The sequence below is a fragment of the Cricetulus griseus genome, chromosome 2, assembly GCF_003668045.3.
Source record: "Cricetulus griseus strain 17A/GY chromosome 2, alternate assembly CriGri-PICRH-1.0, whole genome shotgun sequence".
Classification (NCBI taxonomy): domain Eukaryota; kingdom Metazoa; phylum Chordata; class Mammalia; order Rodentia; family Cricetidae; genus Cricetulus; species Cricetulus griseus.
This window is the reverse complement of record NC_048595.1, coordinates 387,538,807-387,563,253: the sequence shown is the minus strand read 5'-3', so window position 1 is coordinate 387,563,253 and position 24,447 is coordinate 387,538,807. Positions and strand designations below refer to the sequence as shown.

The 24,447-nt window shown below is 37.0% G+C and overlaps 2 protein-coding genes across 9 annotated transcripts in view; both read left to right on the top strand.

Annotated features, from left to right (window-relative positions):
* Positions 1-24,447, top strand: part of Kif21a (kinesin family member 21A) — a 120,483-nt gene that overhangs the window by 56,743 nt on the left and 39,293 nt on the right. For all 8 annotated transcript variants that reach the window (XM_027396319.2, XM_035440832.1, XM_027396315.2 and 5 more), the window contains exons 2-13: positions 3,752-3,974; positions 4,089-4,271; positions 6,138-6,287; positions 7,167-7,301; positions 7,738-7,905; positions 8,847-8,962; positions 10,224-10,419; positions 10,791-10,980; positions 11,343-11,406; positions 14,951-15,154; positions 23,356-23,446; positions 24,124-24,250. In XM_027396319.2, the coding sequence (XP_027252120.1) occupies positions 3,752-3,974; positions 4,089-4,271; positions 6,138-6,287; positions 7,167-7,301; positions 7,738-7,905; positions 8,847-8,962; positions 10,224-10,419; positions 10,791-10,980; positions 11,343-11,406; positions 14,951-15,154; positions 23,356-23,446; positions 24,124-24,250 (1,847 nt within the window). The remainder of the gene's footprint in view (positions 1-3,751; positions 3,975-4,088; positions 4,272-6,137; positions 6,288-7,166; positions 7,302-7,737; positions 7,906-8,846; positions 8,963-10,223; positions 10,420-10,790; positions 10,981-11,342; positions 11,407-14,950; positions 15,155-23,355; positions 23,447-24,123; positions 24,251-24,447) is intronic.
* Positions 1,453-3,738, top strand: LOC107977509 (zinc finger protein 431-like). The gene has a single exon (XM_027396328.2). It carries the CDS (start codon positions 1,647-1,649, stop codon positions 1,857-1,859), a length of 213 nt encoding a protein of 70 aa, XP_027252129.1. The 5' UTR covers positions 1,453-1,646; the 3' UTR covers positions 1,860-3,738.

The window sequence follows — 24,447 nt, the reverse complement described above, 5'->3', positions numbered from 1 at the left end:
TTGACAACTAAAACCATGCAAATCAATAGAACTGGGCAGCATCTGTTTCAAACAGATCCTCCCTTCTATTAGCAAGGGTAGTAATCAGATGAGTGTAGGTTAGGAGGTCAGTGTAAAGACAGAGTCACAATGGCGTTCTAAAATTGGCTGGCAGATCTGCAATTCAAATGACACCCAATTTTTCTTTGTTATGTTGAAACAAAATTGAAAGTAAACAATCCAGTAAATCAGCCTATGGATATGGTAATTGACTGAAAATCTAGTACCCGATTTCAAAGAAGAGCGAAATGCCGTGTTTCATCTATAAGGTTGGGCATTTGTTCTATTACGAGGAAATTGTTATGTTCTCAGCATAGTCTGGCAGTCTTACAGCTGGTAGAGAGCAGAGGCACAGAAACATGAAGAGTCCAGTGAAAATCCCCTTTGAATGCAAGGACTGGCATGACAAGGCAGAAGAGAGAATTACAGTGGTGGAGGTTGACGACCCCATCAGCTGCTTGTCTTACAAGTACCAATATGCATTGTGCAGAACAGACTTCTGGGGGCAAGACCAGGCAGAGGCTATGAGAGGAGGAGCTTGTGTAATAGTCTCAGTAAGAGATATTGAGGGCCTTAATTAGGGTGGTGTGACCAATGAGAAGGAGCAGGGTGGACCGAGGAGCTATTTCGGGAATAATTAGTAGCTCCTGAGATGGATTAGATGGATGGAATAGAGAAAAGGGTGGAACTGATATTCCCTTGAGTTTCTTCAGACTGCTTTATTTCTGTCTTGACAACAGTCAAGAGCTATTCTTCCAAAGGCAGCTGGAGTTTGATATGGTCTCCTTTGTATAATTGAGTAGAGTAGAGTAGGATGAGAGGTGTTTGGAAACAAGAGAATATTAACTTTGAGAAACACTGCTTATTAAACACATGGAACAAGAAAGAAAGCTGAAGGTGCTATTCCATGGGCTGTTTGTACACATGTGTTCTTTTTTTAATTTATTTTTTTTTTAGGTTAGCATAACAGGGTTTGTCATGGCATCTTCATCTTTGTACTATGTATTATTAGACTTTTTAATTCTCATTTGTTCCTCTCCCCCACTGACCTTTCCCCACTTCCTCCTTAAGCTGTTTCTTTTCTTCACCCAGTTAGTCTCGCTTTCTGCTTATTATATCTCTTAAGATCTCTTCTTCTACCTCTTGATCCTTCATTTTGTTTTATGATCCATAAATATCTATACAAATACATGCATAAATAAAGTTAGGTCCATGGCCTGTATGGTTTATAATCATAGCTTCTTGTAAGGAACTTTTTGTTACACCATCTCTTTGACTTTTCTTTAAAAAAAGATTGATTTTTTTATGTATATGCATCTTTCTCTCTCTCTCTTTCTCTCTCTCTCTTTTTCTCTCTCCCTCTCTCCCTCTCTCTCTCTCTCTCTCTCTCTCTCTCTCTCTCTCTCTGTGTGTGTGTGTGTGTGTGTGTATGGTGGAAATATACTTAAACATGCTAAGAATCCGTAAATTGTGGTGAAATATGTTCAGAAACCTCGGGTGAAGAGTTGGAAAGGGGTGAAGAGGAGACAGCAGTTTTGTTTGCTGTGGTGCGGTTGCTGCAGCAGGGAGCTGATCTGGGAGCTTCAGTGATCTGGGAAACCCACAAAATGAATGCCATGAAGTATGATGATGTGCATATTTACTTCACTTGTGAAAAGTGGACTTTGATGGATACTTCTCAGAAGAATCTCTACAAAGATGAGATGCTAGAGACCTACAAGAACCTCAATGATATAGGATACACTTGGGAAGATCATACTATTGAAGAACATTGTGTAAGTTCTAAAAGACATGAAAGCTGGCATTTTCCATACTGGTAGGGCAGCCACTTTCCTGGATACCTCCCTCCCAAATAAATCTGTTCAATGAGTTTCAGTGAGGACCTTCTTTTACCACAGTGGACACAGAACTCCCTAGTGGAGAGCAGCAGAGAAGCAATGTATACCTCTGATGGGAATCTCCCTTAGGGGAGTAGAGCAGAAGAAAAATCTTTTTACTGGTGATGTAGCAGACTGCTACATTTCTGGAGCAGTTTCCCCTACAGTTGAGTGAAGCAGAAAAGTGACAATTTGGGCTGGATCTAAGAAGAAATGGTTATCGTTGCTTGGAAACTTCCTAGTGGAGAAGACAAGAGAAGCAATGGACACTTATGCTGGTAAACTCTATTAGCAGAGTGGAGCAAATCTCATTTTAATGGTTCTCTCTCTGAGAGTACCTGGAGTGCTACATCCTGCTAAGAGACCATCCCCCACTGGAACATAACTTCATGCATAGTCTGACATCTTGACTGTCAGAATACATTTTCCTTTCACAGCTGTAGGTATAGCATGTCTTCTGACACCCAGGGTAGAGTTTTCTTCAGAGTCCTAGGTGTCCAGGACACATTTTCTCTAAATATTCTTGACTTCCAAACAGTGAGGGTACCGTTCTCTTCAGAACTGCAGGTATTCAGGACACTTCCTTTCACAGGTGTAGGTATAGACTGACTTATGACAATTGGGAAACCACCTTTTCCTCCATGGCTGTAACACTTGCACAGTGATTTTAAATGATAGTGTATCACTTTTAGATTTATGCTTCTCTTCAAGTGCATGAAATATCTAATTAAGGTCTAAAACTTATGGATTTGTATTATTTTCCTCCTGTTTCTGTTATAATATCTATGCCACCTAAAAGATTTTATTTCACCCTTGGTTCCAGAGAGATACAGAATCATCATGAAAGTTACATGGCAGCTAAAGCAGGTGTCTAAGAACTCACATCCTTAAGCTGCGGCCTGAAGCAGAGAGTGGGAACTGATTGTGGAGATCACAATATTGTGGGTTCTCTTTTGAAATATTTGAGGCGCATGCCAAAGTTTGCTATAGGTGTGGCATATCCAATTAGCGTAGTTTATTTTGATGTTCTTATATTCCTTCTGTGGCTTTTGTTCATTTTGTGCTTTTACTTAGTAATAGGTATTTTTCTGCTGTAATGTATATAATATTACCCCCATCATCTAAGTGGTCCATGGTTTGTTTGTTTTTAATATCAGGCAGTGTGTGATCATACTTTTAAAATAAGAGTTTCTCTGAAAGTTTGGTGGTTTGTTGTTCCTGGTTATGTTTTACATATTTTCACAAACACCCTTCTGATTTTCTTGTTTATTATTCAGCCTGACTTGGTTGTCAATAATGATGAGGGACACGTTTGAATTCATAATCCTCATGTGTCTGTCTCCTGAGTACAAGTACAAGTGTAGATGATGTATTCCCAATATGTGCTGGTTTCTCAACATAATTTAGGAATGTTAATGTTAAACTTCTTAATATAAGATAATATAAGAAACATTAAAAAATGTGTTGGAAAGGGTAATTCAAGGGCATCAGAGCATAAGGGTCAAATATTATTTCTGTAATATTTCATTTTTATGGTGATCATTGGGAATAAAGAGGAAAATAACAACTGAGTAGTTGTGTTTTATTTGACTATTTCTTACAGTTAATGAAAAGCATCTACCAATAAGGATTTCATTTTAAGAGGAACTTTATACTCTTGTGCATTATTTTGGGGGTTGTTAAGTAACCCATTGGGGTTGTTAAGTAAGCCATTTTATATACTGAACCAATTCAGTGTAGGTCTATTTATTTTAAAGTGTTGGCTAAGAATTTAAGTCCTGATTCTTTTGAGAATTGATTTTTCCCATTATTTCTTTTCTGATTGTTCTTCACAGAATAAGACCACAGCTTGCCAAAGAAAAGATTGAAGGATGTCATATTTGTACATCAGTCACACCAGGAGAGCCTCAGGTCTTCCTAGGGAAAGATAAGGCATTTACCTTTGATTATGTGTTTGACATCGATTCCCAGCAGGAACAGATCTACACTCAGTGCATTGAAAAACTAATAGAAGGCTGTTTTGAAGGATACAATGCTACAGTTTTTGCCTATGGACAAGTAAATACCTTATTATTTGCAAGGGAATTGTAATTCAGTTGCATTTACATTTTTATGTCTTATAGCCTTGTTAATATGAACAGTCATTTTTTCCCCTCTTGTTGTTTTGTTCAGACTGGAGCTGGGAAGACATACACAATGGGAACAGGCTTTGATGTCAACATCATGGAGGAAGAGCAGGGAATTATTTCTCGTGCTGTTAAACACCTTTTCAAGAGTATCGAAGAAAAAAAAAACACAGCGATTAAAAATGGGGTTCCTCCTCCTGAATTTAAAGTGAACGCCCAATTTTTAGAGGTAGCAGACTCATTGTCAATTTTCTTTAAATTTTGTCTGTAACAGCAAGATCCTTATAGTTTTATACTGTCGGCCTTTAGTAGACTGTTTTTCATATACTACCCAGCCAATGTTGTTTGAGTAAATTAAAATAAAAATACCTTACTCTTGGATGTAATAATATTGACATTTATATTATAAATGCTTTACAGTATCTGTAGATTAAAAGTACAATTAGTATTGTTAATTTCAGAACCCTTTCTTATCAAGTGCCATAGTGACCGTAAAACAAAAACAAAACAACAAAACCCTTATGGGTAATTTGGATGGGCTTATAAAGTTCTGGGAATTTAGAAATATTATCAAAAGGGAGAGGACAAGTTGAGAGACTGCTTCAGAGGCTGATGGTGTGTCTGAAGTGTTCAAAGGTTATCAGGTTAGGATGCCTTAAACGATAGCCTAGTCTTGTAGGGAGTTATGTCAGTAGAAAAAATGCAGGCTTTTGAGTAATACCCTAGTTAGGAGGACATTATATATACAGCATTATAATTCTGAATTGTGTTTTTACATACGCTAGGACAGACCATTTAAAACTAAAGATAGGGAGGATAGATGTTTCAGTGTGTAAGGATGGTTGCTGCCAAGCCTAATGACCCAACTTCTATCCTTGGAGGGAAGGAGCCAACTTTCCACATGTGTACCATGGCGTTCATGTTCCCACACATACACATAGATAGATACATATAGTAAACAGTAAAATAGAAGTAAACAACTAAGGATAGACTTAGCATCCTGCTTGCCAGCTGGAATCAACCAGCATACTTACAATTACCAAGTCATGGAATCAGGCTAGATGCCCATTGATAGTTACATGCATGAAGAAAATGTGATACACAGACATGCACACTCGTATGCACAGTGGAGTATTATTCAGCTATAAGAATGAAATGTAATTTTCAAGAAAACGAATGGAACTGGAAATCATCCCGTCAAGTGAAATGAGCCAGACTCACAAAGATAAATATGAGCATTTCTTTTATATTTGTTAAATAGATGGAAAGGAAGGGAGGACATTGAACTAGAAGTGAGGAAGAAGGGACGGTGCTAAAGAAGGCAAAAGCCGGGGAATATATGCCTGAAGTGCATTGTATACATATGAAATGTCACAATAAAACCTATTGTTTGTACAATAATGGAAAAGAAAGCAAAGTTAATGAAAAGACACTGAAAGGGAGAATTGTAAGGCAAAAGAAATGCAATTTTAATCTGACATTGTAGAAGATTTTGAATTCTTAAAATCTCTGACCTTTGGGTGAGTGTGGTGTCATATTTCTTTCATCCCAGCACCCGAAATGCTGAAGCAGGACCTTTGTGAGTGCAACAACAGCCTGGTCTACTTAGTGAGTCCTAGGCCAGCCAGGGATACCCAGTAAGACACCTCAACCCCCAAGGACAGCCTGATCCACATAGAAAGTCCTAGACAAGCCAAGGCTACCCAGTGAGACCCTGCCCTCTGACCTCCTCCCCCCAAATAGAAAGTATCTGCGCCCTGACCTTTGACTTTGCCTGTATCTGTTACATACTGGTCTAGGCTTGCTTATTTCTCTTTGCTTCTACCTTGCAAAGTAGTCGTAGGTCATCTTAGCTTGTGCCTAGCCTGTTTGTTATGATTAAGTCATTTATTCTTCTCATTTTTATAGTTAAATTCTGACATTCACTTAATCACAATTTATAGTATAGTAATTCATAGCTGTGCTTTATTTTGAGGAAACAGGTGTCATCTTGAGGACTGTCGAGCGTGTAATATAGAAGCTACTATGTGAAGCATGCTAGCGACTCACAGTACTAGTTCTACAAAATTCACCTTTCCATGTGTCTTTTTCACAGCTCTATAATGAAGAAGTCCTTGACTTGTTTGATACCACTCGGGATATCGATGCAAAAAATAAAAAATCAAATATAAGAATTCATGAAGATTCAACTGGAGGAATTTACACTGTTGGAGTCACAACACGAACTGTGAATACAGAACCAGAGGTGATGGTGTTGTTAAAATAGAGCATAGGTGGTGGCCTTGAAAACCGTTCTTACTGATGGTACACTTCAGATCAACACATATGTAAAACAAAATTAAAAATCTTGTCTATTTTCTTTGTGTTTTTTTTTCTTCCAAAAGGACATCATTACAGAAGCATGAGAGTGCCTAGCAAGGTGGTTGTATAAGTAAAAGTACCTGGTGCTGAGCCTGCCATCCTCAGAACTCAAGTGGTGGAAGGAAAACCAACTCCCAATATTGTTTTCTGATCTTACACATGCACCATAGCACATGCGCACACACTGAAGTAATTCAATGCAAAAACAAATTTAATGTGATGCTCATGCTAATTCTTTAGCATAACATTTACCATGCCCTCAAAAGAACCCAGTGCAGTGTATGTGTAGTATTCTTCCCAAGTAAAGAAGGTTAAATAGTTCGTGCTGAACTATGAGACAACAGTCCATTTGTCTTGTTTGTGACATTTAGGATTGTATTTTGGCTTCTATAGGGAAACGTTTAAGAAAAAAAAATCTAAAAAAAAAAGTAAAAAAAAAAAAAAACTAAACAAGATATAAAATATCCTAACTAATTCAGATTATTGTGGTATTTGTACCAAAGCATTCTACTGTAACAGTTTGGAATGGAAGCTACAAATGTCAGCACGTGATAGACAATGGAACTTAGTGTTTTCTCCTCCTTAAAAGAATGCACTATTATACTGAGAAGGTCAGCTCCAATGTGCCCATAACAAATGCGATAGGATGTGAAATCTTCCTTTATAGCCTTTACTGCAGTGGGTTTCAGCAAGCGGCTCAGACCGCAGGTTGGGTGCTGTCTGTTTAACCATTGTCAAGTCAAGCCTTTCCTCCTCTTTGCAGATGATGCAGTGTTTGAAATTGGGTGCATTATCCCGCACCACTGCTAGCACCCAGATGAATGTACAGAGCTCTCGTTCACATGCCATTTTTACCATTCACGTGTGTCAAACCAGAGTGTGTCCCCAGATCGACGCCGTGAGTTCACTCTTCTTTCTTCAACCTTTAGCCTTTAGGTCTTTAAATCACACAGCTCTCAGGAGAGAGGTTTGAGCTAAACTCACTTTATTTTTTTTTTTTTCTCTCGATTTCTTTTTCTCATTTATTTAACCGAAGCTGCTTGTGTGTGGAAGACTTTGGGGAAACAGAATTCCTGAATATCTGTTTCGACCCAGTGGATATGATGTCCTCTTGACCCTTTGCTGGGAGGACTGTTCCTACATTTCCCTTTATCAAGAGAATCTGAGTTCAGGATAGCTAGATTTGGCCTTCCCACCTTTCTGATGTTGTCATTTATGTTTGTATGACTAAGTGACTGTTTCTTTAGCTGTATAAGGGAATGAGATGTGGGCAAGGTTACAGGTGTTTAATGTCACATGAATAAGGCATTTTCAATTGTCTTTCATAACCATAGGAGAATGCCACCGATAATAAGATGATTTCTGAATCATCGCAGATGAATGAGTTTGAAACCCTGACAGCAAAGTTTCATTTCGTTGATCTGGCAGGATCGGAAAGATTGAAAAGAACTGGGGCTACTGGCGAGAGGGCAAAAGAGGGCATTTCCATCAATTGTGGGCTGGTAAGGCTAAACCATGCAGAGACATTCAGTCCTTCTGCTGTCTCTTCTCTGTTTAGTTCTGTTTGTTTCTGTCTTTGTTACTGGTGCTTAGTATGGTGTCCAGGCTTAACTCACAATGAGTCTCCTGCCATACTGGAATTACAGTGTAAGTTATCAGGCCAAGCTTTCCTTCCTCTGCTGTAATTCATGAGATATCTCATGGGAGCCCTCACTGATTTGAAGAGTGAAGTAAATGGCAATCCACTGAGCCTTTAATCACATTGTATACTTTCCCACATCCATGTGGTAGTCTCTCTTACTATGTTAATTTGACTTGCTCAACTTTTATAGTATGTGTGAAAGATTATTTATAGGGAAAATGTTTTTAAACTTCTTTCCACATTTGAAAACATACATTCAAAACAAAGATTTAAAATTAAGGATTTCACTGGACAAGACATAAAGGTTGCTTTTGCTGACATGTTGAGGCAGTTATTTTATTGAATGTGGATTATTCAAAAGCTTTTTAGCAATAATTTTTTAAAGTAGCTTGTATTAAGAATTAACTTTAATACTATGCCACCTAGTGATAATTTGATAAGAAAACACCCATGTTTGCGTTAGCATAAAGCTTCGTTATGTGCAAGAAAATATTTTGGAAGAAGCTTTTGCATACCAAAACTTGTCTTCTTGTTGTCCTCATTATAAAACTGTTCCCATGTAAGTAATAGCTCTGCTAAACCCCTGTAATGGGGTTATGTAACACACACATAACTGTTAGGAGTGACACAAAAGTAACTAAGCTTACATGTATTTAAAAATATAGATGTGAATTAAATCCAATCACAGGTTTTTAATTTTGTTTTGTTTCCATTTTTATTTTCCTATTGGCCATCCTTATTATTTAAAAGTGCTATAATTAACAAATATATAATTTTCCTCTCTCTTCTTTTCTCTGTTAGTTGGCTCTTGGAAATGTAATCAGTGCATTGGGTGACAAAAGCAAGAGAGCCACCCACGTCCCTTATAGAGATTCCAAGCTGACTAGACTCCTGCAGGATTCCCTTGGGGGTAACAGGTATGCATTGAGATTATTCTCAGTTTTGACTCTTCATTAGTTTTAAGTATACCTGTAAGATGACTTATAAGAACTAACTTTATTTGAAGCAAATTAATAATGATAATTTTATTAGGTATCTACAAATGTCTAAATCATTTTATATATAATTATTTTTAAGGAGTACTTATAATATCCTTTGGAGTAGTGCTAGTATTTCTGTCTTATCGATAATGAGTTAAAGTACAAGGACATTAAATAATTTTTTCAAACTCACATAACTTTTTAAGGAAATCTGTAATACATGCTCATTCTACAATAGTGTAGCTTCTGCTTAGCATCAGGTGCCTAAAAGAATTTTGTTGCAAAAATAAATGAAACCTTCTAAGTAAGAACAAACTAGATTAAGTATTATCGACAGTTTCTACGAAGTCTAAAACTGGAGCTTGTTTTATACGTGGAAAATATTTTCAGAAAACGTCAGTTGAATGAGATGGGGGTGTTTGCTGGCTAACTTCTGATTTCTGTGGTTTCACCCCCAAACCTGTGCACTGTGGGGCTTCACAACTAAACTGCATTTCCTTCAGAGACATAATCTCTTTCTACTCCACTGACTGTATAAATGGAAACCTTTTTTTTTTTTCCCATTTAAATTCAATCATAGGCAGGCTCAGCAAGTTTCCTTTATTACGGTTTTAATGCTCTAAAAATTAGTGTCCCCTCCCTTAACCCCTCCTCGCCATACCTCTAGATCCCTTCAGAAAAGAGCAGGATTCCCCGGGATATCCACCAACCATGGCATAAGAAGATCTAAGACTAGGCACAAACCCTTATATCAAGGCTGGGGGAGGCAACTCAGTAGAACGAAAAAGATCCCAAGCTTAGGCAAAAGAGTCAGAGACACCCCAGCTCCCACTGTTAGGAATCCCACAAGAATACCAAGATACACAACCATAACATATATTCAGGGTACCTAGTGTAGACCCACGCTGGCTCCATGATTGTTGATTCATTCTCTGTGAGGCCCCAAGAGCCCTGCTTAGTTGATGTTTGTGGGCCATGTTCTCCTGGTGTCCTCAACCCCTCTGGCTCCTACATTTCTTCCTCCTCCTCTTCTGCAGTGTTCCCCATCTCTGAGGGGAGGGACCCAATGAAGGTCTCCCATTTGGGCTTTCTCTCCACCTAATGTTTGGCTGAAGGTCTCTACATGGCAAGAATTTTAAAATAAGTATTTCAGTGTTTGCTTTCATTTTTACAACTAATTATTATTTGTAACTTTCAGCCAAACAATTATGATAGCATGTGTCAGCCCTTCAGACAGAGATTTTATGGAGACGTTAAACACTCTGAAATATGCCAACCGAGCTAGAAATATCAAGAACAAGGTGATGGTCAATCAAGACAGAGCGAGTCAGCAAATCAATGCCCTCCGAAGTGAGATCACACGCCTTCAGATGGAGCTCATGGAGTACAAAACAGTAAGCTAACAGGACTGACTGTGTACATCGTGTACATTGACCATGTGTTAGGACATTCTCAGACACACTGAAGGCTGTTGTGTTGTGCATGCAATCATGTCTTTTTGGAATGGTTGAATTTGTTTGTCTTTGGAGGTAGTCTTCAGGAAGTTGGATTTTATAGAATTCTTCAAAAGGCTTCTTACCCAATCTATAATTCTACTGACTAATGCACCATGAAAGACTGTGGTTGGAGGAAATTGATTTTTTTGCCTTGGGGCCGGGAAGATAAAAAGGCTGTTGGTTATAGAACTGTGTGATTCTGGGGTGTCTTTAAAGAAAACTCTTGTGTACTTAAGGCCTCAACCAATAAGGGAATATTTCTTGCCCAGGGCAAAAGAATAATTGACGAGGAGGGCGTGGAGAGCATCAATGACATGTTTCACGAGAATGCTATGCTCCAGACCGAAAATAATAACCTGCGTGTAAGAATAAAAGCCATGCAAGAGACCGTTGATGCACTGAGGGCCAGAATCACACAGCTTGTCAGCGACCAGGCCAACCAAGTTCTTGCCAGAGCAGGTACGTGTTTAGGGTGGGGTGGGTGATGGATTAACTTCTGAAGGGCACCAGACGTTCTTTGTGTTGATTATTTACTTAAAACAGTTGACATTGAGATGTTAAATTTTCATGTACAACCTATAATTTTAAGTTAAATACCTAACTTAAAAAACAGACATCCCTACTTAAATAAAACATGCCCTTTGTAACATTTTATTTTATGGTCTGTTCATGTAATTCAGGGCAGAAAATTTGTTGTAGGAATTGTGTTTTATTTTGGTACTAACTTTCAAACCTGGGGCCTCATCCATGCCAGGCAAATATTCCCAATATTGACGTCTTCATTTTAAAATAAGATTTTCATTTCATATTTTGTCTTGCAGGTGAAGGGAATGAAGAGATTAGTAATATGATTCATAGTTATATCAAAGAAATTGAAGATCTCAGGTATAGTTTTCTAGAACATGTAAGGCATGTCAGTTTTTGAAGTGTTCATAATATTTCTGTGTGCAGAGATGAACTGTTCTGAACTGTTCATGTTGATTTTTTCAGTCCTGTGGTTGTGTTAACTTTAGAGAACTAGATATTTGGCTTTCCCATAATGTCATATCCCAAGCCAATTTCCCCCTTCTCTCTTCTCATGCTACTTTTCCATATTGTCCTTTTACTGTTACTGCTAGACCTTCATTGGACATCACCAAACCCAAAGTACAGGGCAGGCATGTCTGATGATGGTGAAGCTGTCCTTATTGCCTTTCATACCTGTGGATCTTTCCCCATCACTTGGAAATACATCAAAGTCTATGAATAATCTTTAAGTTTTTGGATTTTCTATTCCTTCCTGTTCCCTTCTACCTCTTTAGCCCTTCATTGAGTCCCTGCTTTCTCTGGTACATCCATTTATACATTTTATTAGATATGCTGCAGATGATCACATTTGAGCATGGATGCCATGGATTGGAGGCAGACACCCACCATCTTTAGTAGAACATCATAACTAGACACGTGCAGTAAATAGAAATGTCGGAATTTAGTAAAATAAAAAAGTCTCTCGATTGTGTATGAATGTGAAGTCTGTGGAAGAAAAGATTTGGGGGATTAGGAGTGTAATGGGGTGTGAATCAGGACAGGAACATTAAGCACTTCTGGAAGGCTTTAGTTTCTTTGATCCTTAGTTATTTAATCATGGATAAAACCTCAGTAAGCTCCATGGGGAAATGTCTGCAGATAATAACCAAGTGGGAGGAGGTCCTGCTTCATAACTACCCTCACATTTCCCTGTATTGAATTTGTGCTATTTGTCCCCTTTCACCCCTGGGCTATTCTAGTTATTCTCAGTGACAAGTACTTTCTCCACTTCCTGCCTCCACCAAGTTTTCTTGGTCTCTTAAATGCATCAAAAATTGAAGACAAATAAGATACTCTAATGTTAACTTGGTGAGAAAGTTATTTACATGATTTAACTTTTGTGTGTGTGTGTGTGTGTGTGTGTGTGTGTGTGTGTGTGTGAATTTTCATGTCTCACTGTTTGACAGAGGTCTTTGGATATTATATTCTGTTCCTATACAGGATGCAGCCTGAACTTTCAGTTTCTACCCTGACAAGGAGAGCTGCTCCCTGAGCTGTCTAGATTTTATTCTCAGACCAATCTTTCTTCACTTTGTAGACCCCTTCCCTCCATTTTTTCCATGCCCTGAGAGACAGCTGCTCTCAGTTTCTGAAGGTCTGCTTCCATTTGCAGGCAGCTGCTCTTCATCTCCTTCATTTCCTTGGTTCTGGCCATGATTGCTGTTGTTCGTGTTCTGGTTCTTGGGGTCTATTTCCTATCCTCCACCCCAATATTCTAAAGCTGCCTGTAAACCTTGATCTCACCATTGGCCAAATACTATGACAGCGTCATTACTTCATAGGAGATTGCCAGTATAATTTCTACTGCTAGTGACTAAAAGCAGCACTTAGTACCTTCATGTTCTTAGTGTAGAGACTTTTCCTTGAAGCATTTACCAATGCCTCATGATGACTCAGTCAGTTGTCAAACCCCTTCCTTAATACTTTGTTTCATATTCCTAACTTTGATATCGCTTTGGTGGCTCTTTAATTAGATGCCTCCCAGCTTTTTGGAGTAGTCTACTAGAGTCCAGATTTATGATGGATCATATGAAAATAATTGACATATTGAATAGTCATAAATGAACTCTGAATTCAAATTGGGTTACCTGGATTGATGTTTGATCTCCTCTTTATTAATAAGGTGCTACCTGACACCCGTACATTCCCTGACACCTCTACATTACCTACATCTGTGCATCACCTGACACCTGTGCATCACCTGACACCTGTGCGTCACCTGACACCTGTACATCCCCTGACACCTGTGTGTCACCTGACACCTGTACATCCCCTGACACCTGTGCGTCACCTGACAACTGTACATCTCCTGACACCTGTACATTCCTTGACACCTCCACATTCCCTACACCTCTACATTCCCTACACCTGTACATTCCCTACACCTGTACATTCCCTGACACCTGTACATTCCCTGACACCTGTACATTCCCTACACCTCTACATTTCCTGACACCTGTACATCACCTGGCATGTCTGAGTTTTTGTTTGTTAGTCTAGAAGAAGAGATACTGGCAAGCCTCACAAAGTTAATATGTACCTGAGTAAAATAATAGGATGTGAATGGTCTTCAGTCAAAAGGTGCTATGCAGGTCCCGTGTGTCACTTAGCACATCTCTTCAAGTTCTGTTTTTACCTACTAGTCTCTCTTTGATCCATATTTCTGTCAAAATTACTCTTATGAGGATCTCTTCCAAACGCCTTAAACTAAGTGAAATTTATCTGAAAGTATCACAGCTTGGATATTTATTTTGAATCTTATTATTCAAATTATTAAAATCATAGGCATGACCTTTTAATAAACCAAAGCAATCACCATTTAGTCCTTGAATATGGTGATGTTAAAACTTTGGTAGAAGCATAAAAATATAATAAGAGAATACCAATATCATTAAATGTCTACTCTTTCCAGAGCTGAGAACTGAAACGAGCATTTTGTTTTATCTCTTCAGTTATTTTCAGTGGTATTCATATTCATATATTCAGTTATTGTTATAACAGTGTGTCTGTCATCTTATCTGTTCTTTGCAATATGACAGTGCATCATGAACATTTTTGTCAGGAGTCTACAGCATTATCTTGTGTTTATAATTAATTTATTTTACTACTGTTGGATAATGACATTTTTCCTAATTTTTATATGGACTTTTATTGTTTTAAATTATAGTTGCAATTTGGCAAGCTTTGAATTCATTTTGTAATTGGTTCTCATAGCAACCCTATAGGAAATCTCTATTTTAATCCCTGTTTTACACATGGAACTATAGGGGCTGTTAGAGACTGATGGCCCAGATCTAGTGAAGGTCATATGAAATCCAAGCCATGACTCTGCTCCTTCCCCAAGATGTCTTATCCTTTCTCTCATGCCACACTGCCATCCAGTCAGTAAGATTCCAGCAGCAGCAAGTGTATTTGTGTGTTGGGGGAGAGGGGTTGGAACGAGGGATAAAGACACATTTTCTCTCTAGCATATATTAAAGCAGCCCTTGTTCATGTGGCTGGAGTTTATGAAAGTTGGCCCTCCAAGTTTCAGCCCCTACTAAATGCAAGCCTTGGAAATAACAAAACAACAACATACCAGCCACTATTTGTTACATAATAGTCTGAATACATATTATTGATAGGTTGTTTATTATATTTTCATATACTTTTAGAATTCCTTTTGTTATTGTCTGGGATTTGGGCTACATTGAAAATATTGAAAAGCATGATATATTAGCCAAGGTGAATGTATTTCCAGTGTGCATGGAGGTGATGGTTACACAGCAGTGTCCTGAATCTCAGTAGTGCAGAGTATAGTCAGAGATGACCACATAATAAATTTTTAAAATTGTTTCTCCTTAACGATATTTTTATTCTTTAGGGCAAAATTATTAGAAAGTGAAGCAGTGAATGAGAACCTTCGAAAGAATCTGACCAGAGCCACAGCAAGATCATCATATTTCAGTGGGTCATCTGCTTTCTCTCCCTCCATACTGACTTCAGACAAAGAAACTATTGAAATTATAGATCTAGCCAAGAAAGATTTAGAGAAGCTAAAAAGGAAAGAGAAGAAGAAGAAGAAAAGGTAGTATTATAAAACTGAATACTCTTCCTTTTCAGGACATTTAATTTGTAGTTGCCATATGTATACAGTAAAGTACATGGATACATGAAAAATTATTTAAATTAGCTTACGATTGCAGTTATATGCTTTGTAATGGTTTCTCTCTACTTATATATAAGAAAATTAGGTTTAGCTACAAGCATGTAGTAATGAATTGTGTTTAGATTATGACAAGGCAAGTTTACTAATACAAATTACTATATTGTTGTTTAAAATTGCTGCTTTTGCATTCCATCCATCTTGCTTTTGTGTGAAGCTTCTGTGTCCCACTATAACAGTGTGTTGTTCACTTTTTTCATTTCCTAATAGAATTCCATAATTTCATAGGTGTCCTAATCCTGTTAACTAGTTAGTTTTCCTAAAGGCTGACTAATTTATCAGAATGTCATTTGGCCTCTAAGTATTTCCTTCAGGGTTTCTAATTTGATTATATGAAGGTCCTAAATGTTATTTCACATTTTCTGAATCCACTCTCAGGGAATTATTTAGCTTTCTACCACTGTGATAGGTTTCCCATGTCATGATAATATCTCCCCCAAAAGTCAGCTGGGAAAAGACAAGGGGAAAAATGAAAATTGACCATTTGTAATGTGTGAGTGGTTAAATAATCAAATTACTTACATATTTACCTGTTCATTCTATAGTACAGTCCAATTATTTACAAAGAATATATTGAGCATGCACTGGAACTCAATTCAAACATTTGGCTAGATACTGGAGGGGAGGCCAAGCCATCTTCTTTTCTGAAGTCTTGTTATAGGGAAGGTCTGGAACGTTATTGCCTTTTTACGAGCTGTTTTGTTCAGACTACTTAGAAATGTATTTAGAAAACAAGACATTTTGTTCCCTTAACAGTCAATTGACAAAATTTACTAGAAACTAAAATCTGTTAGCTTAACCCTGCCTTGTATCTTTATGGGTGAAAAGAATAGATTAAATAATTAAAACAGGAAGTTGCACAGTATGGCTAGGAGGCCATGGTTTCTTGAGTGAGTAATGTTGTAGTTGCTTTTCATGGAAGAGGACAGCAACGGTAGGACATAGATCCCGGCTGGGTCTCTCTTCATGACATACAGCTGTACTACAATAAGGACCACAGGGTTGTGGAAACCAATGTTGACGCTGTGCTCGAATGAACATGCAATGTTTTCCATGGTTTATCATTTACTTGTGAAATTCACTTCTGTAGACAGTGTGATTTAGTTTTAAGGGCCAAGGTAGTTTCTGTTCATGAGTAAGTAAGTGTAAGTAGAAGTGTATTTTTCAAGGTCATGGGCTGAGTCTATACTTTTCTTTTAAATTTAATTTAGATAATTGTTTTAATCACTTTAATCACTTGTTGAATATGAGTAATTAGAGATACATAGGGATCCTAGTAAAATATTTTGGTTTTTTTTTTTTTTTTTTTTTTTGTGTGTGTGGTTTTTCAAGACAGGGTTTTTCTGTGTAGCCCTGGTTGTCCTGGAACTTGTTCTGTAGACCAGGCTGGCTTCAACTCACAGAGATCCGCCTGCCTCTTGTCTCCTAAGTGCTGGGATTGAAGGTGTGTGCTACCTTTGGATATTTTTTTTATAGTGACTATAGATACTGAATAGCTCTGGTTGAGATTATTTTTGTAAAAATGCATGCTAATACGCACTCGGCTGATAAAATATTTGAATGGAAAACGCTTTGTTTATATTTGTCCTGGTTTCTTCATTCCAGAACCTTTGTTCAGTGTAAGGGAATCAAAATAGAAACAAAGCAGAGGTTATTTCAGGTTGCTTTTCTGTGACTGACTTGGGCAGTGTGATGAAGATAATAGTATATGCTAATTATAATAATGACTTACCAAGTTGCTAGACTAAACATAGGATCCAATGAAGAAAATAAGCTACTTGGCTAATACATGGAGCTGTAGGTGGAACTAAAATATTTTTGAACAAAATCAACCAGCTAGTGAAGTGAAAGGTTGCCATGATAGAACCAATTAGCGTTCCTAAAACCAACACTCACAAAGTGCTTGGAAAGCTCCTTACTGAGCACATTTCCCAAACTTGTTCCTGGGTGCCTTTGTCAAACACACACATGATTTTTGTGCCTAAAGAGTTTATTTTGTTTACTATTCACATAGAAAAGTCTAGAGAGCCAATTTGTGACCTCATATAACTGCATAATAAAATTCATAGAATTTAATGATATTTGTCTTGTTCTGTAGACAGGTGTTCTATAGTTAAAAAACTGAAAACCTGGGTTGGTGAGGTGGCTCAATGAGAAACAGACAGACAATCCCCCACCCCAACAAAACCCAAAAAACCCAAAACAACAACAACAACAACAACAAAACACTTGTTGCAATCCTGAAGACCTGAGTTTCAGTCCCTGGATCCCTCAGTGGAAGGAGGAAACTGTCTTCTGAAAGCAGCCTCTGACATCCACAGGCACACCCCACTCACACAGCTACACACACACACACACACACACACACACACACACACACACACACACACTAAAAAAATGGAAACCCAAACAAAAAGTATTTCACTAATCACATTTGGGTCTAAGTAACTTTTAGATCTATGTAATATAAATTCTTTTTTTAAAAATATAAATAAGCTCCCATCTTAGACAAACGCCTGAAACAAAGCAAACACAAAACAAAGGGTTTCAGCAACAATAATAATAGCAACAACCATAATAATTAATAGACAGAATTTGGAACATTAACCAGGAAGTCATATACTTTAAGCATTGTAGTTTATTATCACCAGTGCAAGCCTAAATTACACTGATTTGGGGGCACTACTTTGTATATACAGATATAGAAAATTTACCACTCACACATTTAGTCTGGTGCCTTTGGATATCTGGCTTTAAATGAACTATAGCACAGAACTCTTTGTCGTCTTTCAGACTGCACTGCACTTGGATGTAATGGTGTTGGTGTGAAACTCTGAAAATGAAGATCTTTGTGTAGACCTGCCCTTTTTCTAGTCATTGTGCTCAACTCTCTGATCCCTGGTGAATATCTCCCTGCAGAATTTTTTTTCTAAGATTAGTGGTATCATATTATAAAAGAAGTATATAAATTGGTTAGAAGACACAATCACAGCCTAAGAAGATAAAAATGACATGAAACCACACATCATAAGATTAAAAGAGAACTGACTTAATAATTCATGACTCAGCTCTCTTTGTTATTGTAAATATTGATGATTCCAAGAGTACTTTGTGTGGTTCTAGAAAGAGTGTGCTGTGTGCAGATTGCTATATGTCTAATTGGAGCCTAGGACATTTATATTGTCTACATGACAAGTGTTCATGCATAGTTCATTTCATTGAGTCAAAATTCCTAACTTTGTATGTCAAACATTCTTTAATTTATATTTTGAAACCTATATCAGTGAATTCATAGTTTTTTGATATTCTGATTAAAGAACAGTATTACTAATGGAAAGTACTAAAATTCCCATTTTATTTCCTCCTTTCCCTTAGTTATGTGCCCTTTTAGTAGTAAATTTTTAATCCCAACCTTGTTAAAATTTTATCTTCAATTAACAAGATTATATTTTTCACTGATCGTATAATGACCATATTCATTTGTCTGTAATACCATCTCATATAATTTTGATATGAATTTTTTAAATTTAGATTTAGTGATGATTATATGTATAGTAAAGCAAATGAAGTCAAGTTTTTAAAGTAGTAACTTGTATGTTGCATTATTAGTATTATCATTATGGTATAAAGGCATTACTTAATGAAGGTCTTTGATGATACCATAAAAAAATCTTTTGAAAGATTTAAAAGGAAGAGGATGTTGTTGAAAGTAGGCTTTAGTTATAGAAAAAATTTAAAAATTGATCTATTTCTGACTAAAAATAGCAATGACATCCAAACAGGACTTATGAACTCATATAAATTGAGATTATATTTTACTCTTAAACAGTTTCCACTGATTATATGCATTTTCTTCTTAGATATAATACTATTGATTTTCTTCTTTGTATTCATAGAAAATGTATTGCCTTTTTACTGTGTATTGTTCTTTAATGATATCTTTATAATTTATTTTAACGTCTTCAAGCTCATGTACCATTTTACCTTCTTACCACTTTTGCTTTTACTGTCTGGTTTGCCCTCATTGGCTTGGCCTTCCCATACTGTGCCTCGTGATTTGAAGGCTACAGAAACTTGAGGAAAGCAATCGAGAAGAAAGAAGGTTGGAATATTTCCCAGGTTTTTTTTTTTTTTTAAATTAAAATGTCATTTAAATACTTCATTTCCATTTGCAAGAAAATGTGCTATAAGAATTGTAGACTGCTTCAGACTAGATTAGCTGTGTACTCCTTAAAGTAATGATTTTTATAAAAATAGTAAGAAAAAGTTAAAGTTTTGAGAATAACAAATTCTGTAGTTACTTGAATTAAAATGCAAGCAATTTCGTTAAATTTCAAATTAAGTTGCCAGAAGTATGATGATTACTTAACCCTTTTTAGTAAAATTAAACCTTCATGTGTGATTTAAAAACAAGCATCAGCGTTTCTTCATCTAGGGGGAGGTTGTGAGCAGAGTGGAAAGCAACTGGGCAGTGATTGATTGACATTTTGTTGGAGCAAATGCTAACTCATGGTTAGACTCTTCCTTATTTGCCGTAATCTTTGTAGGAAACACTAAGATGGTAGAAGGGCAAAAGGAACTGTGGCTACCCTGTAGGTCAGATTGACAAGGCATCCTGAAATTTAAACTAGAAAAATATTTTTAACTTTCAAAGGTATTCCTAGTGAGTATTAAAATGTGGACTATTGACTGAGAAATAAAAGGATTTTGGGATAAAGATAACCTTTATTAGCAAAACACCAGCCAAACGCAAGCCAGAGCATGCCAGGGGCAGCAAGGCAGGGAGGCCAGAGAGAGGGGCTCCCATGTGCCTTGCAGCTCCTTAAAACCCTATTACAAGTCATCCTAACCTCAACTTGACCACACCCTCACAGGCATGATCAGGCACACCTGTAGCCAGCTTCTAGCAGGCGTGGCTTACACTGTCTGCTACAATGGACAGTTCCCATTCTTCTATTTACAGTCTAGAAGTGAGTCGTTGATCTCTATTTCATGAGCCTTACATGAATATGACTACTTATTTAATAAGTAAATGTTAAATTTTCTAAAGCAAGTCACTAAATCATATAGCCAAATTGATTGTTTTCAAAAGAAATGCAGTTATCCTCGGAGGTCTGCATTAGAGACCATAGATTTTCTCTTACTTAAAGTTAAACTTGAGAACTTGTATACAGTATGTAAATGACTAGTTTACCTTAAATCTATTAAATCATAACTTAGCTTATAATGTATTCACCTTAATTGTATTCCATATGCTATATTGAGTATAAAGTTTCTGAGCTTATATTTTATAAGTTTATAACTTAAAAAGTATTCTGTAACTAGAATGTAATTCTAACTGTCTATAGCTTACACTAGAACTCAATTAAACATCATTAATTTAGGACAGCAAAAAATTATAAACTCAAAATTTCTCTTATTTGGAAAGCTCACAGTACAATGAATCTTTAAAGTTATATGTGGAAACATGTTGCCACATTAAATATATATATATAAAATATATATATATTTAGTAAATAGAGGCTGCTTCTGACTGTCACGTGACCATATAGGTAAGCAGATGCAGGACAGCTTAGTGTTCTAGGACTGTATCTTTGGTCATAAATATACATGCATAACTGTTTCAGTGGAATGAAGATCTGATCAGTAGCACATAGGTGGAACCTGCCATTCTGAATTAACAAGCCCCTGGGGATGTGGGCGCTACACTCTGGGAGGCAGGACATCTGCTCTTAGTCCCTTGTGTGGAAATCTTTCCAAGGCCACTGCTTTTTATTTATTTATTTTATTTGCCAGATGGAGATACTGATTTCTTATGTTTGTCCCAGTTCCTAAGATTCTGATTTTGTGTAAAGTATGCATTTAATTATGACCCATGGTTCCTTAGATAGCTTCTTGCGGGTATCAATTTGTTAACATTTAGCGAAGAAAACTTGAGTGCTTGAGATAAATAGTTATCAGCATCTCCTCTAAAGCCTAAGCTTTACAAACAGTTCTTAGAAGCATATTAATATATATCTGTGATGCTGATTTTTCTGTATCAGAGAGCAAGGCAAACTTATGATTGGAGTTATAAGTCAACGACAACATTTGTTAGGCTGGATATTGGCTATTTGAGGGAGCAGGAGGGTTTGGTAGACAAGTATTCCTAATAAAGTTATGTGACCATAAACCTGAGATAAAGGATTCAGATGATAGTGTAATTTAAGAACCCACAATAGTGGAGATTATATGCTACACGAGTAGTAAGTATGACACCATCAGGGAGGAGGAGGAAACCCAATGACAAATGTAATCTTTTTTGTCCCACACATCTTTTTTGTCCCATCCTCTTAGGTGGGACCCAGAGCCTTGGGTCTCAGCCTCTGGTATAGTAGTAATTGAGTATGTGTCACTGACCTTTTAATATAATTGGATTTGTCATAGTTGTTCACTTCATATGGTTTCTAACTTTCTCCCAGTTTATTTTCCTCCAATACAATGATTTAATGACATCCATGAATGTCTGTCTCAGTTTATTTGACTCCAGTTATGACTGTTGTATTGCTATTCTTATTGGCGTTTACTTCTTGCTCCAAAGGCATTGCTATGTTCCATGCATCTTTATAATATTTCAAACCTTATTTTCCATTCTAACTTAACTGGTATGTGAGACACATACATAGGACTACTCAAACACAGGTGTTCATGTAACTCATAGGGATTGATTTATTTAAAAAATGTTAGTGTGATTTATTCTGTGCAGGCCATGGGTAAATGAATGAGAAGACATAAACATATGATTCTTACTCTCAAGAAACTTTTAGTTTGGTGGGAATGACAGATCAAATGAATAATCACATGAATAAACAAATTAAAAACTGAAAAGTGCTTAGGAGGAAAATATTTAAATTATTGTTCTGACTATAAAAATATGCAAGAATAGGGACCTGGAGTTAAATGTTAGAATTAAGTAACAATAACAGGGCCCAAATGGGGTCAAATTACTTACTCATAACCTAGAAATAAGCCCAAGTATCCATCAGGAAATTCTTTAACATAGTGGAATAGCTAATGGAAATAGTGGTTGTCATAAAGTCTTTTCTAGAGGAAGTTCCTTTGGAAATATTGCTGTATTTGACTATTCTTTTTTATCTTAATAATTTTTAAGTTTCACTAATAACACAAACTATATGGATTACTTAAGATTTGCTATGTTAACATTATTTTACTAAAATATATGAGTCTAGTGAGCCGAAGTGTAACTGCTGTGTATAGTTTGTGATACTTGGTAAACCCAAGAAAGATCAGAGTGATTGGGGTATTCAAAAAATTCACTTACTGTAGTCTACCTTCCCTTAGGTCCACCAGGACTAAATGAGTTGAGCCATAACCATTGTGTGATTATGTCTGTAGGTATCAGGTAACTGAAGAGGAAGGTTTCAGTTTTATGGTGAAACTTGAAGTAGACCCTGGAATTTCTGAGTCAGTCAGGGCAGTTCAAAATTGTCTAAACTTCAGACAATTTTGGAATTCAAAGACCCGCTCTGTGCTAATATAATGAGAAATCACCCTATGCTATGCAGATGGCCTAAGAAAAGTCCTCAGCATAGATAACTACAGCTACAGAGACAGACTCACTGTGGCAGTGTGATTTTGAACCTTTAAAAGTAATCTAAATTTATTAGGATACTACAAGCATAATTTTATAGCATGCTATTTATGTGAGAGAAGTTTTGTGAATTTAGATGGGGAGCCAAAACTTTCTGTTTTGGTTTCTTTGAAATTTACATTGTGTTGCATTGTAATCCACTGGTTGTTACTGTCTAATCAGATCTTACACTTAGTGTTTGCCCTGTTGTCAGTATTTCTAGAGTGCTGTAAATGTTTACAATGTTGGTTATGTGCTGAGACCTGATTTTTCTCTAATCATCAGACAGAGCAGCTTTGCTTAGTTAAGTGATTAACCCTTTCATTTTGTTTTTACAAATTGTTGATTTTTTTTTTTTAATCTGAGAAAAAAAAAGTGAAGATTTTCCCTTGTTTTTATCTCATTCCTTTTCTCTTTCTTTTTGATTTTAAAGCGTGGCTGGGAAGGAGGAGAATGCAGACACTGACCAGGAGAAGAAAGAAGAAAAGGGCATCTCAGAGAAAGAAAACAATGGATTAGAAGTGGTAAGTATGGGAGAATAAACTTACAAACTGTAGTCACTAATGTATATGAACTGAATGGAAGTGGTTGTTTCCTGTTTCCTGTTTCCTTGAGGACTTTTTCCCAGAATGGTCAGCTGTTAAGTACTGGCAGATCTTAGTCAGGTGCACTATGAAAATTGTGTGTGCATGCAGATGAAATGCTGTGAGAGACCAAGAATTCCCAAGAGAAAGCTGTTGCATAATAACCTTAAACTCTTATAGCGATTTTGAATTCAAGAAAAGCAAAATTTGGTGTTCAGGGAGGTGGTTTAGTGGGAAAGTTCCATGTACATGTGTGAGGATTTTCTCAGATCTCTGGCATCCATGTAAAAGCTAAGCATGGTCTGTAACCCGAGTTGGCAAGTCAGGACAGACAGATTCTGGCCCTTCACTGGTCACCCAGCCTAACCAAAACAATGAGTTCAGTTTTAATGACAGGCCTGTTGGAGGGCATATTGTGGAAAGTGATAGCAGAACACACTGGACATCCTGCTCTAGCATCTGCATGTATGGAGCGCTGATGTACACATCACACAAGAGCACACACAAAGATGATGACAGTCTTCTGCTTTTGTGTCTATACTACTGCACTTCTCTGGCTGAGGTGATCGGTTTGCTTGTGGGTGCTGTGTTATTAATAGTCCCAAATCCCATTGCAGGAAGACAATCAGGAAGGGAGTGATCATGAGGAGGAGGAAGAAGAGGAGGAAGAGGAAGATGAAGAAGACGATGACATGGAAGGAGGGGAAAGCTCTGATGAATCTGACTCAGAGTCAGATGAAAAAGGTACCTAAACCTTAGCACGAAGGCAGAAAACTCATATTGGGAAGCTGTTCAGGCTTTGGTGGGAAACTCAACATTTTCTATTATATTGCAAATTAAAGCAATTTTCATGACCTGTAAGACCACCATAGACTCATGCATGCTCTAGGCCAAAGAGATGTTCCTTTCTGTGCTGGATCTAGTCACTGTGTCATTTCCAA

Coding starts and splice junctions, on each gene's coding strand:
- LOC107977509 (XM_027396328.2), top strand. CDS start 1,647: ATGAATGCCATGAAGTATGATGATGTGCATATTTACTTCACTTGTGAA.